The sequence below is a fragment of a genome, unplaced genomic scaffold (genome assembly GCF_019419815.1).
Source record: "Pyrus x bretschneideri cultivar Hongxiangsu unplaced genomic scaffold, Pyrus_bretschneideri_v1 Contig12, whole genome shotgun sequence".
In the NCBI taxonomy this organism is placed as follows: Eukaryota; Viridiplantae; Streptophyta; class Magnoliopsida; order Rosales; family Rosaceae; genus Pyrus; species Pyrus x bretschneideri.
The window spans coordinates 7,673,614-7,688,645 of NW_025999413.1; the positions used below are offsets into that span (position 1 = coordinate 7,673,614).

A 15,032-nucleotide genomic window follows, 5' to 3' on the forward strand; every position below is an offset into this window, starting at 1 on the left:
TTGTGCGCTAAGAAAGCCTCGCAGGCTTTGATAGTACAGTCATAGGCTATTAGGGGTTTCTAGTATGGTCCGTTTATGGGTAGGACTTTATTAGATTGAAACTTATAAATACTTGATGTCCCTGCTTATTCTTCAGTCATCACTTTCTAACAATGAAAAGCTCTTCCGACTATATTTGGAAGAAATTTTTAAGTGCTTGTGGATATTGTTCTCAATATTACGCCATTGGCCTGTGCAATCAAGACCATTGAATAAAACGAATTTTGGACCGTCAGGTAGTTCCGAGAATAAAGAGGTTTTTAATAATTCTTCAAGATATTATTGATGGTTTTTATCATGATAATCATCTTGGAGGTTTTTATTAAAAATTAAATAGTTTGACAAGCAACGAAAGCAAAGCTATAAGACTCCTACAACACAATCACGATTTTGTCTCATCCTATCATTTAGCCTACCACGGTCAGGAGCCCAAATTCATTTTCCGATGAACTCGGAGGAGAAATAAAGCTCCCCAGTTAATGGATTCTTTCGGGACACGTATTGCATTTGAGGTTTGTGAGAAGCTGGTTGTTTGATTGAAGCTGTGGCATATGAAGGAAATGAGGATGCATTGGATAAAAAGGAAATGAGGATCGAAAAACAATCAGATAAGTGGTTCTGTTTGCATCTAAAATGTACCCATTTTTACTCATTTGGGCCATTCAGGCTAAATATGGCATTTGAAGGATGATGGGCAAAACATTGAACTTGGAGAGATATTTGGCTGCAAGTGGGATAGTTTAAACATTATAATATTATTTTTCCCTTTTGTTTGGGTGGTGGAGGTTTGCCAAGAGATTTGCTTAATCAATACAAATGTATGCTTTTGGATGAGAAGACACCATGCAGGCAACATACGAACATGGAAGTGGACATGTGGGGAAACAAGCCATGTTGCTTCTTTTAATTATTAGTTTATTACAAGTAGTGGAGACATGTGGTGAAAACATGTGGTGGAAGTACAAGTTGCCCTTTTTAATATCATTTCACATGCAAGCTGGCAGTGAAGTATCTTTCGGGCAAGTCTATTGTTCTCAGTAAGGAGCTCTCTCAAATCTCTATATAAAGAAGTAGAGGCACAAGGATTATGGACACTCAAACAACCAATCAATCAACTCTACTAAAATCAGCTCATCAGCTTCCTCGTAGACATTTAGCTTTAGCAAAGCATCCATTGCTTTCCTTGTTTATTAGCTCTGCTGCTCACCAATAGTATCGATGACACGCTCCGATCCCAATATTCCCCAAATTACCAGGATAAGCACGTGCTGGCCGACACCCGAGGGTGACGAAAACCATTTATTGAATGCAATTGCTGAGAAAAAGGAATAAATAAAACTTATAAATTTAATTATGAAGAATAAGCACTAAATGAACGTGTTCAGAGCATCAACTAACTAGAATACTAAAGGAAATAATATAAAATTGAATGAATAAAAGAATGGGTCCTACGCCGAGATGACTCGAAGATGCTGATGAGAAAGTACCTTGACGCCAGGATTGTACGCCTCTATTGTAAGTCTTGAAGGGGGTGCAAAACAAACATGAGTGGACCAAGTTGATATATATATATATATATATATATATATATATATATATAATAAAGCAGTTATCAACATACTAACCCCCATGTTTTATGAAAACATAATAGTATCATAAGTAATAGGTTTTTCCGAATACCCTAGCATGCCATAAAACCTTTCCATAAAACATGTCTCATATATAGTGTGCTACTAGTGGTATCAATATCAGTAACCTTCATTTGCCAAATAGACATATCTATCACTTGCCAAACAAGCATATCATCATCACTTGCCAAACATGCATATCTATCACTTGCCAAACATGCATATCATCATCACTTGCCAAATAGGCATATCATCATCACTTGCCAAACAGGCATATCTATCACTTGCCAAACATGCATATCATCATCACTTGCCAAACATTTATATCATCATCACTTGCCAAACATGCCCAACCTATGCCCAGCACGAAGCCAATATAATCATCATTGCCAAATAGGCATATAGTGATCACTAGGTACGCACAAAACAATTGTACATATATATCTCAAAATCAACTTCATAGTATAAAGTCATCCATCATGTATATTATAAAGAGGTGTTCAAAAACATGTTCTAAATATTATATCGTCATCCATCAGATATCCTATAAAGAACATGGGCTATAGGAAAATTAGTAATAATTCAAAGTAGCCTCAGTAAGCATGTTAATCAATTTCTCATAAAACGTTCACAAACGTATTCAGTAAATCATGCTTTTCATGTATGCATTTCTACTATTAAAACATGCATTTTATAAGGGGTCCTTTAACAGATACTTAGCCGTCGAAGAGCCACTCAAAACTAGCGAACATGAAAACATCACAAATGATTGTCCCTAAGCACATAAAGGGTACGATTAATAAAATTCTATTAAGACAATTGAATTTGAAAAAACGGATGTCGGAAACGGATTCAGGACATCAAATTACCCTAAAAAGGGTGCCGGATAAATTTCGTAAAATGTCAACCGAAGAATATTCTAGAGAATATACCAGGAATATTTCAAAGAATATTCTTTGGAATATTCCAATTGGATATGGGCTGGGTTGGTGAGTTTGGGCTGAAAGGTCCTAGGCCCAAAGGCCTAAATTCAAAGGGTAGGGTTTAAAGTGCACGGACCTAAGGCCCTAAAGGGAAATGGCCCAAAGGCCTTTAAATTAACAAAATAATTAAAAATAAAAGAAATAAAAGGGTTGGGTTGGGCTGCCCAGGGTTTTGGGCTTGGCAAGAACGGCCCGAAAGGCCTGGGTTTGGTGGGTCGCCAGACCTCAAGAAGAAGAAGGCCGGATTTCGGCCGGAAAACTGAACAAACTTTAAACGTTAATAACTTTGCCAATACTCAACGAAATTGAGTGATTCAAAAAACAAAAATTATAGTTCTCAAAGAGACAAAGAGAATGGTAATCACATGACGTCTAATGCGATGTGGTTTGGCCGGAAAATGCTTCGAAAGTTGCGGAGGTCGCCAAAAACTGGGTAAGATTCAAATGAGTATAACTTCTTCAATACTCAATGAAATTAGGTGAAACAAAAAGGAAAGTTGTAGTACGCAGCAAGACGAAGAGATTGATACCTTGTAGGCTGGCTAACGCATCGTGCTTTGGCTGAAAATTTCCTCGAAAGAGGTAGTGCTTGTCAGAAAACTAGGGAAGTTTTCCCCTGTGAGGTTCCTACGTCCAAACTGTTGGAAATGTGTCCTAAAACCAATCATATGATGATACTTTATGGACATTTCACATGTTAAACTAATCTAGTTTAATATTAAGGGCAAACATTATTGTTTGAGCCGTCTCATATAAATGTTATATGCTTAAACGATAAGTCCAAGGAATATGTGATTGGAAGAATGCGATCTAAAGAAGTTAGATTCATGAGACCATTCTTTCGTTGACACATCCTAAACGTTCCTGATCATAGGATTGTCAATTGGGCATTGACAGTCCGTTAAGATCAGTACGTGCTATGTCTTCTCTCAGGGAGAGTGACTAGTCTCGAGTCATTGGTGTGTGTGACATCAAGACAAGTACGTAGGTGCTCAATAGAGAATGAGTTCACTGAACACGATCAACGAAGAGTTCTCATATTCATGTCACATGAGAACTCATGGTTGGGATAATGCAAATTAGTCTTTTGACCTGAGGCATCACAGTTGTCTTGTGGTTAGGTCCTTAATCTTTGATTATGTCAAAGTCACTCCATCAGGAGGGTGTCCATGGCATCGTTGGGGTTAAGCCACTTAGCCATGGAGGCAAGTGAATGCGCAACAAGGGATCTCTAACCTTCAAACTGTTTGAGGGAGAATACTCTATGATATGATTAAGAATCTTTGGCCAAAGTATGAATGAGATTTAGGAATGTGTTCCAAATCACATTCAAGGTAATCATATAAGCACAAGACTCACATTGGATAGTAGACATGAATAAACTATCAAACCAAACAATGTGGTCAAGAGTATTGTATTAGAGAAAGACCGTATTGCATTTGTAATCCTAAAACTGAATAGGTTCTCCACCTCTTCTGATTAGCTTGGGTAACCATGACATGCTGCTAGGCGTCAACCATGGTTTGTGGAAGCCCTAAAAGTGTATTATCACTAACGGGAGAATTGAAAGTAAGTTTCAATTCACAATCGATTAGAAAGAGTTTTAATCGCCCACTGCCTCGCTAAAAGGAACCTAATGGATCGTTCACCGAGTAAGGTAGAATTTGAAGAAACAACGGAGATGAGTAAGAATAATTAAATGGTTTAATTATTTATCTAAGGCTAAGATTAATTAATATGTTAATTAATCAAATGAATAAGTTCGTTAAAGACCTCGGGTTAGTTTTGGGCCGCAAGGCCCAATGGGATTTGAATGTCAAGCCCATTAACTCAAGTTGTATGACAACTTGAATAAACAAAGGGCTTGAAAGCCCAATAAACCCTATAGGCTTGCCATGTTAGAAGAATAGGGCTTTTGGTCCATTAGGTCACTTATTTGAAGGGACTATATAAAGGACTTTATAACCTAAAATTTACATATGGTAATTTTTGGGGAAAGGATGAGAACACAAGCTCTCCTTTCTCTCTAAAATTTAGGCCACCTTGGAGGGATCATCTAGCAATCAAACTCCTCCAAGGTCACTCATTTCTTCTTCATTATGCCTTGGTGATGAATCATTGGAGGTTCTCAATTTTGGGAACTTGGAGAAACCTTTTCATCCATCCAAATCCATGGATCTAAGATGCAAGGAATGAAGGCCCTCTCTTTGGGTGATTAGCCTTTGCTTATGCAAAGAGGAATCTACAAAGGTATTGATTTCTCAACTCACTTTGTTTTGAGTTGAGTCTTGGTTCACCTATCTACTAGGCTTTGAATTTCATGGGTAAATGTTTTGTTTTTAAGTGCATACAAGCATGATTCCGCCTTTAATTGTTAATTGCATGCTATTGATGTTGCTTAAATGAACATGTTTTTCACAAATCTTCCTTCACAAACATCGATAAAACTTCTTAAAACCACTTCCAAACATACACTAAGACATGATCTACTACTTTTGGACAAGGTTCAAGGCTTACCTTCGTTAAAGGAGGAGAAAACTCGCCGAAGAACTTCGGTGAACAATGTAGGCCGAGAGAAATGGAGGGTTTCAGGGTGTTCTATTTCAATTCTAGCTCACAAGGGTGTTAATGGAGATGTTGATGTTGTTGTGGTGCTGTTTGTTGACGAGAAGAACCCTCTGAGGGGGCTGAGATAGAGAAAGCTGAAAGGAAGTGATAAGAGAGAATGAGGGAGAAGAGAGAACTGAGAGAGAAGGGAGAAAAAGACCGGGGGACACAAATTAGGGGGTGGGCCCCCTTGGACACACTATTTAAGACCTAAAAACCATTTTTAAAAGGAAAAAATCCCTAAACTTAGTGAAAATATAAAAATACCCTTTTTGTTCCGTAAATCTAGAGACGGGTTGTTTCAATCGATCTTGTTTGTAGTTCATGTACAACTCATTTTCAGTCATTTAAATTTGAAGCAATCTACAATACCAGTCATTTACTTTCCTCAGTTGTTTACACTTCTAACAACCTTGTCATTTACACATTGTTCCATCACTCCATATAAGTAAAGTCCTTATCTTTAAGGCAAACAAAGAACCTTGATTTGAGTCACTCCCACTCAATGGCACAATCTCTTGGTTTGAAGTCAAACTCAAGATGCAACCTCAATCATTCAAAACCCATATACTAACGGCATCTAGTAGTGGCACGCCCGCACCCACCAATTTCATGTTTGAGTAAATTTCTGGCATGCTCGCAAGGCCCATGGCGAATTTAGGGAGCAAACAGGTTCAAAGGAAGAATTGCAATTCTTTATGATTGCGTGGATGCATGTACACATACAACTTGAGAAAGGGAGTCTTTTGGTTGGAATAGGGAGCGTCATTCAAGGACCACATGATTTTTCATTTGAAATTAGTCAGCGTGGAAACAATTGGTATTATTAGGAAAAGCTGCGTAGCCGAGGTTTCATCTTTAAATAGAGAAGATTCTGCAATGAAAGAGGCTCCTTTTAACACAAAAACAGTGTTGACAATCAGTGACATCTTCAGTTTGGATTAACAACACTGGAGCCATAAAGTGATTTAGGAGCATTTTCAACTATATGGTACTATTCAAAGCTTTTGAGAGTGGATGTCATAAAACCATCTGAAACCATATATACAAGTCATTGGAGGATTACTATTTGACAAACGTTATGTGGAAGTCATTGTGGTGAAGGAGGTTTGCAAGTTTTAGCATTGCCATTACATGGCTTGGAAGTGAAGAAAGTTGAAGATCCATCATAAAACCAATTAGTAATATGGGGAGTAACCCAAATACTTATAAGCACATGCAAGATCCCTCCTCTCATTAATGTGAGATTTACTCTCAACAGAAAAGAAGTGGAAGCGAACTACTTCCAGCATGAGGTGTATTGCTTACCACTTCTTTTTTTTCCGGTATACTGTATGTCGCTCCACAAGCAAGGAACATCCAGCCCATCTTCATCTTGAAAGCTTTAGATCCATCTTGAAAAGTTCTAATGTCAAGACCCCCGGAAGTGGTGAGGGCTCAGGAAGTGAAGCAAGCTCGACCAAAGGACAAGTCTGTTCCTGCTTCGTCTTTTTATTCCTGATTGAAGAAATATATATATATATATATATATATGTGTATATATATATATATGTGTGTGTGTGTGTGACAGTTTCTCTTTGTCCTCTGTGCTCATTCATGTAGCTCTTATTCATAGTCAATTTTATACTATATATTTTTTCGTATTCTTGGTATATTTTGGTGTTTTGTTATGTGTTTTCAATTTACGACGTGCAAATTTGTTCTAAGCGTAAAGTAATCAAACGGTGGAATTTTTGAGTGATTCCAATTGAAGCGGGTTCGTGAGTCTGTCAAGAGGGTGTATCAAAATTTCATAATTTTATCCTGAAGCATCTGATTGTGGCAAATTAATTATGCCCAGTGCGCAGTGTTGGCAGATTGGGCTACAAAGCTTGTTTGTGACTTTTGGGTTAGAAGATGATGGATTTTGGACTTAAGCTTTTCTTGGAACTTGAAGAGGAGGTTATAATCTTTAACTTGATTCGTTTTGGGCATATTTTGAGGCCTTGGAGGTCCATAAACGTGGCTATTTCTCTGCTAGGCAAATTTCTTAGTCAGACTTGAAGTGTGTTTTTAAGTTATCATTTTATTATTTTATTTCCTAATTTTTGGAAAACCTTTTCTAATAGGGATTTTAATTTGTGGTAGTAAAAATAAGGCTTTTTGACCATTAAGGTTCTCTAACTTAGCAAAGCTTTGGCGAATTTCAGACTTTTTACCTATAAGGTGTTTTCAACATTTTTCTAGTTAATGATATTTTCTTTGGTTTTTATTATGAGTACGCATAACTAATTTCTTTTGTTAGGGTGAGGCCATAAGCCTTAACATGAATATGTGATTTTATTAATTTTCTTATGAATGGATGCATACTTGCTTTGAATTATTAATCACCGTGACTAAACTATCTATATATTTTAATGATTGCTCACCATTAGGATATTTAGATGAGTAGTTTGATGCAATTTCGATTGGAACATCACCCTGAAATTGAGGAAGGCTTTTTGTAATTGGTAATTGTAAGTTCACTTAAGCTGACCACCACGTTCTTAAGGGTTGCATGGTTTTTTAAGGGATTTTCACAAAACTTAATGAGTCTTGCATGTTTATATTTGATTTGAAATCACAAATAAGTTGCATGTTAAATATACGTTTTCGCTTGAACATCAAAAGGAAAATACTCATTAGGAAAATCTAACATTCAAATCATGTATGTGAAAATTCATAAATAATTGGCAAAATTGCATAAAATTGTTAATGGTGAACGCAAAACCCTAGTCTTTCCCATAATTGATTAATTTAAAAATTGTTTTCCTTCTTTGCTGCCATTATTTCCAAATTTCTTTTTATTGTTAATTTAGTCTTAAAATTCAAAAATCTCAAATCTTTGATAAAATCTGTTTTAAATAATTATTTAAGAATTAGTTTGATTACAAATTAGTCAAACAATCCTAATAGATAATGACCTTGCATGAGCGATTATATTACAATTTCTTTGTACTCTTGCAAGTATTTTATGTGATTTTAACCCTATTTGCGCATGTACTAAAAATCCTATCATTCATCCTAATTAAAACCAAAAAAATGTTAAAGACGTGATCAGAATTATGGTAGACTCTCTTTCTTCAACTATATGGTACTATTAGAATCTCATGGGAAGATATTCAAACTTTGGGTGCAAACGCTGTCCTAACCAACTCGCGTATCATAGTTTGGTATTTTCTATGTATCACTATGTAAATTGGCTGTTATCTTCTTCTTCTTCTCTTAAAGTTACCACAAAGAAATACAAAATAGTAGCAATCACCGGATGGAAGGTACATAAGCGTCCAAAGATTAGAGTTAGTAAATTGAAGTTCAAGACGGTGACATTTTCTTATTTATTGAGACAATAACCTCTGCACAGTAAATACTGCTACCCACAACAATAGCATTAGCAACAAGATTAATAACATTCTGATGGATAATTCTAGCTTTTTCTCAATAGAACTTGATTCACCAAGTTCTCTAAGTTTTTGGATGAAGAACCATGCGGACCTGTAGATTCTTCCGCAAGTTTCTTCCACTCCATGGCCATAATTTTCATTTTCTTGCCCTTCTCTCCCTCCATCAACTCTCTAATAAGCTTCTCCACTTCATCTCTCTTCACATCACTATCAATCTCCAATCCACTGCCCCACTCATTGCAAGTGTAGTAACAGTTTGTGTATTGCTCGGCAAGGACTGGCCAACACAGCATAGGTACTCCTGAAGACAAGCTCTCAATCGTTGAATTCCAACCGCTGTGTGTCAAAAACCCTCCGACGGATGGGTGGTTAAGGACTTGCTCTTGCGGGCACCAACTCAATATTACGCCTCTTTCTTTGGTTTCGAACTCAAACTCAGGCGGCAAAATTGCTGATTCGCCGACAACCAGATCAGGCCTAATTACCCACAAGAATGGAAGCTTACTATTTGCAAGTCCCCAACCAAACTCAACAAGCTGTTGTGGTGTCATGACTGCTATACTGCCAAAATTCACATAAAGAACCGAGTTCGGGGCCTTAGCGTTTAGCCATTCCAGGCACCCAGTTTCTTCTTTCCATAGACTGTATCCCATATGTTTCAAAGGATCTTTCGGTAATCGATAGAGAAGCAACTGGAGAGGGCCAATGGCGTAAACAGGTGGAGGCATAGATGAGAGAGCATCCAAAACATCTGGCTCCAACGCATCAAAAGTATGAACAACAACTGCGGAAGCTTTATCAACTCTATCCACTGCTTCCATGGCAAAGTTAAACACAATGTCATTTGGATCTGTAGTTCGAAAGCAGCCCGGGAGATCCCTTAAACGGATATCCTTCATTCCTGGAACCCAATCTATTACCATGTCCAAATATCCATTTGTCAAGCAGCTCTCATCTACAACACAACAACGTAAGACAAATTTCATCACTTTATTTATACAATGATATACTTTAAACTAATCTAATTAAACTGCGTGGAGAGGGATTCAAACATTGGTGCATATGAGGGAGCACATTTGCTCCAGTATTTAAAAAATTGGCAAGCAGTATTTAATCATAGATTGAGCAATAATTGATTCAACGTTTTTTTCACCTTTGAGGGGCGCTAGTCCCTTTTCCACCAAAACAGAATATTGTTTAGATCCCATGAAGCCAACTGCAGCTAAAGTAAAGAAGAGCGCGATAGGGATTCCAAGCTCTTCAGCAGCTGTGATTGTGGATGTCATAAACCCATCTGACACCAAACAAGTCACTGGAGGACTACCAAAACCATCTGTGTTGTCATTGAGTTTGTTGAGAAGGTTACAAAACGGAGCCAAGAAATCGTTTCTGATGCAATCAAGAAGCAAAGTGATATCTTGAGGGGCATCCTCATCGGTGTCTGAACTTACTGGAAGACCATCTGGGATTGTTTTGTACTGAAAATCAGGCAAGCCATCGAGTGAGTTGGGGCCGAGAGATTTAAGAAAGCGCTTATGGTTGTACTCGGTGTTGACAAAGGTTATGTGAAAACCTCTATGGTGGAGGAGCTTTGCTAATTTAAGCATTGCCTTTATATGGCTTTGAAGTGGAAGTGGAGTACATACAGCATGAGGCTTATAACCTACTACTGCAGTGGAACTACTCATATTAGATTGTGTGTATCTCTACTGGAAGACAGTACTGCTCCATATATATTTTGGTCTACTGTGTACTTGTACAGATGACGATGAGTCGAATAAGTAATGGACGGTTGGGTTGGGGTTTGCCTTTTGTAATTTTGCTCTTACAGCTGGCAGTTGAAAATGTCTTACTACCAAAGGATTTTAATCTCTTTGGCACATGTCGACAGTTTATCCTCTTGGCTCATTCATGTGTCTTTTCTATGACCTAATCAGATTATAAACCACAAGGATTTTTTTAAATCTTTGCAACATCAACTTGCGCTAGCTTCTAAACAATTAACTCCAACATAGGAAATCTGTGTAATTTTCACCGGGAAATTGAACAGGGGCAAACAGAAACTAGTTGTGCAGTACATCCCTAGTTATTAAGACCAAAATTTTTATGGAGAACGCAATCTAGCTGTTATTTAAGAGCACTTGATTCACCAAATTGTCCAAGTTTTTGGATGAAGAACCATGTGGACCGGTGGCTTCTTCTGCAAGTTTCTTCCACTCTATGGCCTTAATTTTCACTTTCTTGCTCTTTTCCCCATCCATTAATTCTCTAATAAGCTTCTCCATCTCATCTCTCTTCACGTTACTATCGATTTCCATGCCACTGCCTCTTTCGTTGCAAGTGAAGTAACAGTTTGTCTGCTGATCACCGAAGAGTGGCCAACAGAGTAGAGACACTCCAGTAGACAAACTCTCAACGGTTGAGTTCCAGCTGCTGTGTGTTAAAAACCCTCCAACTGATGGGTGGTTAAGGACTTTCTCTTGCGGGGACCAACTTACTATCTTACCTCTTTCCTTGGTTTCAGCCACAAACTCGGGTGGCAAAATCACTGACCAGAATGGCCTAATTATCCACAGGAAGGGATGCTTGCTATTTGCAAGTACCCAGCCAAACTCAATAACATGTTTGTGTGTCATCACTGCTAGACCGCCGAAATTCACATAAATAACAGAGTTTGGCGTTTAACCATTGGGGACACTCGGTTTCTTCTTTCCATAAACTGTATCCCATAGGCTTCAAAGGTTGTTCTGGTATGTGATTGAGAAGTAATTGGAGAGGGCCAATGACATAAACAAGAGGAAGCATAGATGAGAGAGCATCCAAAACATCTCGTTCCAATGCATCAAAAGTGTGAAAAACAACTGTTAGAAGCTTTATGAGCTTTGTCCACCTCTTCAGAGCAGTTCTAGTGTGGGAACCCTCCCCCCAGGCAATACACTATTTAATCCACCTAGTGAACAGTAATTGCCCTTAATGAACAGTAATCACATTTTGCATCTCCACCGTTGCACTTGAATAGCTCTGGTAATGGATAATAAAATATTAATTTTTTTCTCATCCAATCCATCAAACATCTCATCACCCTTTCCCTTTTTTTTTGTTTGACCGGTTCTTCTTCCTCTCTCTCTCTCTCTCTCTCTCTCTCTCTCTCTCTTTCCCTTCTTCCCCTCATTTACGTTTATTTGACCGGTTCTTCTTCCTCTCTCTCTCTCTCTCTTTTCTTTCTCTCTTTCCCTTCTTCCCCTCATTTACGTTTTTCCCTCATTCCACCATCATCATCTCTCCTTTTCTCTGCTTTCATTCCCTCCCTCCTCAGTTTCTCTTTCTTCCCCAATCTTTGTCTTCCTCTCCTCTTGTTTGCTTTCATTCCCTTCTCTCCCTCTTCCACTTCCCTTCTCTCTACACATAGCAGCAATCCGATGATTCTTTTTCTTTTTTTTTAATTTCTGGTTTGATTTATTTGCTGCCGATCGAATTTGATCCTATATGCGGTGGTTTTAGAACCGCAATTTTATTGGAAATTTTAATTTAATTTTTTGAAATTGATACTGCTTAGTTGATGTTTTTCGTTGGAATTGAGGGTTTGGGTGTGTAGATCCAGGTCAATTGAGGGGAAGGAGGACGGGGAGATGCAAGGTCGGCGCATGCACCGATGCCGCACATCAGCCACACGTCACACAACCCTCAGGCTTTCGGGCTGTCGATTCCTGCCTGGCCTCTCGCTCGGGCCTGCTCGGGCTTGCTCGCCAGCACACGCTGGACTTCATCACTCGGGCTCTTTGGCCTGTTCCTGCGCCTGTCCCTCAGTCTGGAGCACACGGTGGAAGTGCTCTCAAAGGTGAAGTTAAAGATGATGTCTGTTGAGTAAATATGTTTTTATTTAAATGTTTAAATATATATTTATGTTTTGCTTAATTACCAATATTATATGCATAACAGTTAATTTATTTTGGCCTTATCAATTAGATAACGAGTTATCTCCTCTTAAATATGAAACGTGTGATTTCTTTTCTACATAGAGAAGAAGATCAGGTCATTAAACATATTCAAACCATTTTGGCTTTTCCATTTTGAATTTGCTTTATGTTTTGATTAATATTTATGTTAATAACCTGTAAAGCAGTCCCTATACATAGAAAAGTATAATCATCTGATATACTTTATATATATTCAAACCGTTTTGCTTTTTAATAGTGCGATTACTTTACGTTTTGTTTTTTTTTTTTCCGTTTTGTCCTGCTTTTAAGCTCTCATTAATCTCTCAAACCCTCAATGTCTCTTTCTTCTATAGTATATATAGTAGTCCCTAGATCATTAAAAGAATACGAAAATATATATATATTTTCTGATATATAGTTTTGATAAGCAACATATTGAGAGGGTGTGAGTTCGAAGGTTCTTCCACTGTGCAAGGAAGAACTTTATGAGAAAAAGAATGTTCTGGGCTGTTTTATCCTCGGGAAGACGTGGTGTTTGTGAAATGCTTGCACACTTTGGACAGAGTCATGAAACGTCTTAAAGAGAACGACTTAGTCCACGACTCATACCAAGAATCATTCATCACTCAAGACTTCTACATTTTTCGGATAACTTCGTTCCTTTCTATTTTAAGTTTCAACAATGTCACTATACCAGTAGGGGAGAGCCCTTAAGTGTATACCTTTCATTCCCGGAATCCAATCTATCATCTGTCAAACAGCTCTCCTCTACAACACCCAAGTAATCATATTCATAAGTCATATGTAATAAACAAGCAATGAATCATTAAAATTAGAAAAATTCTTCAATATTTTTACTGTTCAGTGATGCAAGTCATCTTTCTACCAAAGCAGAATAGTGTTTAGATCCCATTAAGCTGCATGCAGATGCAGGTAAAGTGAAGAACAGCACGATAGGGAGTCTAAATTCTTCAGCAGCCGTGATAGTAAACGTCATGAGTCCATCTGAAACAATGCAAGACACTGGAGGATTAAGAATGTTGGAAGTTGCCATGTCTTTGAGTTTTATTACAAGGTTACAAAACGAGCCAAGAAATTTGTTATATAGAATCACAATGCAAAAATGAGTCTTGGGCGGTGTCTGCATCTGACTCTGGAAGGCTATCAGGAATTGTTTCAGAATGAAAGTCAGACAAGCCATCAAGAGAGTTGCGTCCGAGAGATTTAAGAAAGAAGTTGTTTTGAACTTTTTGTTGATAAAGGTTATGTGAAAGCCTCAATGGTGGAGGAGTTTGCTAATTTCACCATTGCCTTGATATGGCTTTGAAATGGAAGCAATATGAATACGGTGTGAGGCTCCTACTTCCATGGAGCTCATATTCGATTTGCAATTGCGTAAATGCATGCAGTTGAGCTTTATAGATGATCAAAAACTTCGAGTTCAATAAATAGAAGACGGTGGGGGATGCCTTTTCTTCTGTACTTGTATTTGAAGGGCTATACCGAGATTAGAAATTACATGGAGAGGGTGAAAACATTTTCATGAGCTACAAATTCAACATAACTCAATTCAAATAACGCTTAAGTACCATCTAAAATAGCATTGCGATAATAGAAGAAACGATGGAGTAAAGTAGCTTGAGAAAATAGGATTTAGCTTTTTGATGGGTAAAAGCTTTATCAGTACTAAAAATAGTGCCTACAGACATATGCTTTTATTTCATATAGTCGAAACTATATGCATTAGACATAAATGTTTATGGTTCGAACACGTGAAAACTCGTTTGTTTGAAAATGTTGAAATATAAGTGTTTTAGCTAAATAAACTTGTATTTAGTTTCAGTTTACAGGTTTAAATGTGAGCCATTGGATTACATTCTAATTGGACAGCTAAGATGTAATCTTAGAGTTAGTGACTTGTGTTGACACATGTAACTATCTTATAGGGTAGGTTGCATGAATGGTTGGATTTGAGTTTTGTATCATAGAGAGAGAATCTCTCTCTCTAACGGTAATATATCTCTCGCACGTTTTGTGTGAGGTGTGAATGAATGAAAGCAACTTTCTGTGAGAACCTTCTCTCTGCAACTCTCTGAGCATTTTTTTCAATTCATTCCTTACCACAGAGATCATAGTCTTTGAGATTCTAACATGGCCTCAGATCAAGGTTTGGTCGTTTAACACCGAGAGATTGAATTTGCGAATGAACGATTTAAAATTTGAAGAAATTGGTTCCGAGATTTGTGTCTAATACGGCAGGATCTGGAGGTGGTGAGCTGAGAGCGCCGATCTTCACCGGCGAGAATTATGAGTTCTGTAGCGTAAAGATGAAGACTATTTTCAAGTCTCATGGATTATGGGGGTTCGTTGAAAAAGGAGTAGAGTGCTCAAATTCGAAGGGAGTTGATAAATCTG

At 37.8% G+C, this 15,032-nt stretch overlaps 2 protein-coding genes across 2 annotated transcripts; both read right to left on the bottom strand.

Moving 5' to 3' along the window:
• Positions 1 to 8,579: 8,579 nt before the first annotated feature.
• On the bottom strand, positions 8,580 to 10,441 carry LOC125474143 (7-deoxyloganetin glucosyltransferase-like). The gene is made up of 2 exons (XM_048577588.1): positions 9,833 to 10,441; positions 8,580 to 9,634 (listed from the first exon to the last, which is right to left on the bottom strand). The coding sequence occupies exons 1-2, from the start codon at positions 10,365 to 10,367 to the stop codon at positions 8,703 to 8,705; spliced, it is 1,467 nt and encodes a 488-aa protein (XP_048433545.1). The 5' UTR covers positions 10,368 to 10,441; the 3' UTR covers positions 8,580 to 8,702.
• Positions 10,442 to 10,799: 358 nt separating this feature from the next.
• LOC125474547 ((R)-mandelonitrile beta-glucosyltransferase-like) lies at positions 10,800 to 11,315 on the bottom strand. Its single transcript, XM_048578474.1, has one exon. The coding sequence runs from the start codon at positions 11,313 to 11,315 to the stop codon at positions 10,800 to 10,802; it is 516 nt and encodes a 171-aa protein (XP_048434431.1).
• Positions 11,316 to 15,032: the final 3,717 nt, after the last annotated feature.

What these genes read in the sequence shown, in the direction of transcription:
- LOC125474547 (XM_048578474.1), bottom strand. Translation starts at nt 11,315, where the DNA reads ATGACACACAAACATGTTATTGAGTTTGGCTGGGTACTTGCAAATAGC.
- LOC125474143 (XM_048577588.1), bottom strand. Translation starts at nt 10,367, where the DNA reads ATGAGTAGTTCCACTGCAGTAGTAGGTTATAAGCCTCATGCTGTATGT. An exon ending in GGGACTAGCGCCCCTCAAAG is followed by an intron (nt 9,635 to 9,832) that starts GTGAAAAAAACG and finishes GTTGTGTTGTAG; the next exon opens with ATGAGAGCTGCTTGACAAAT.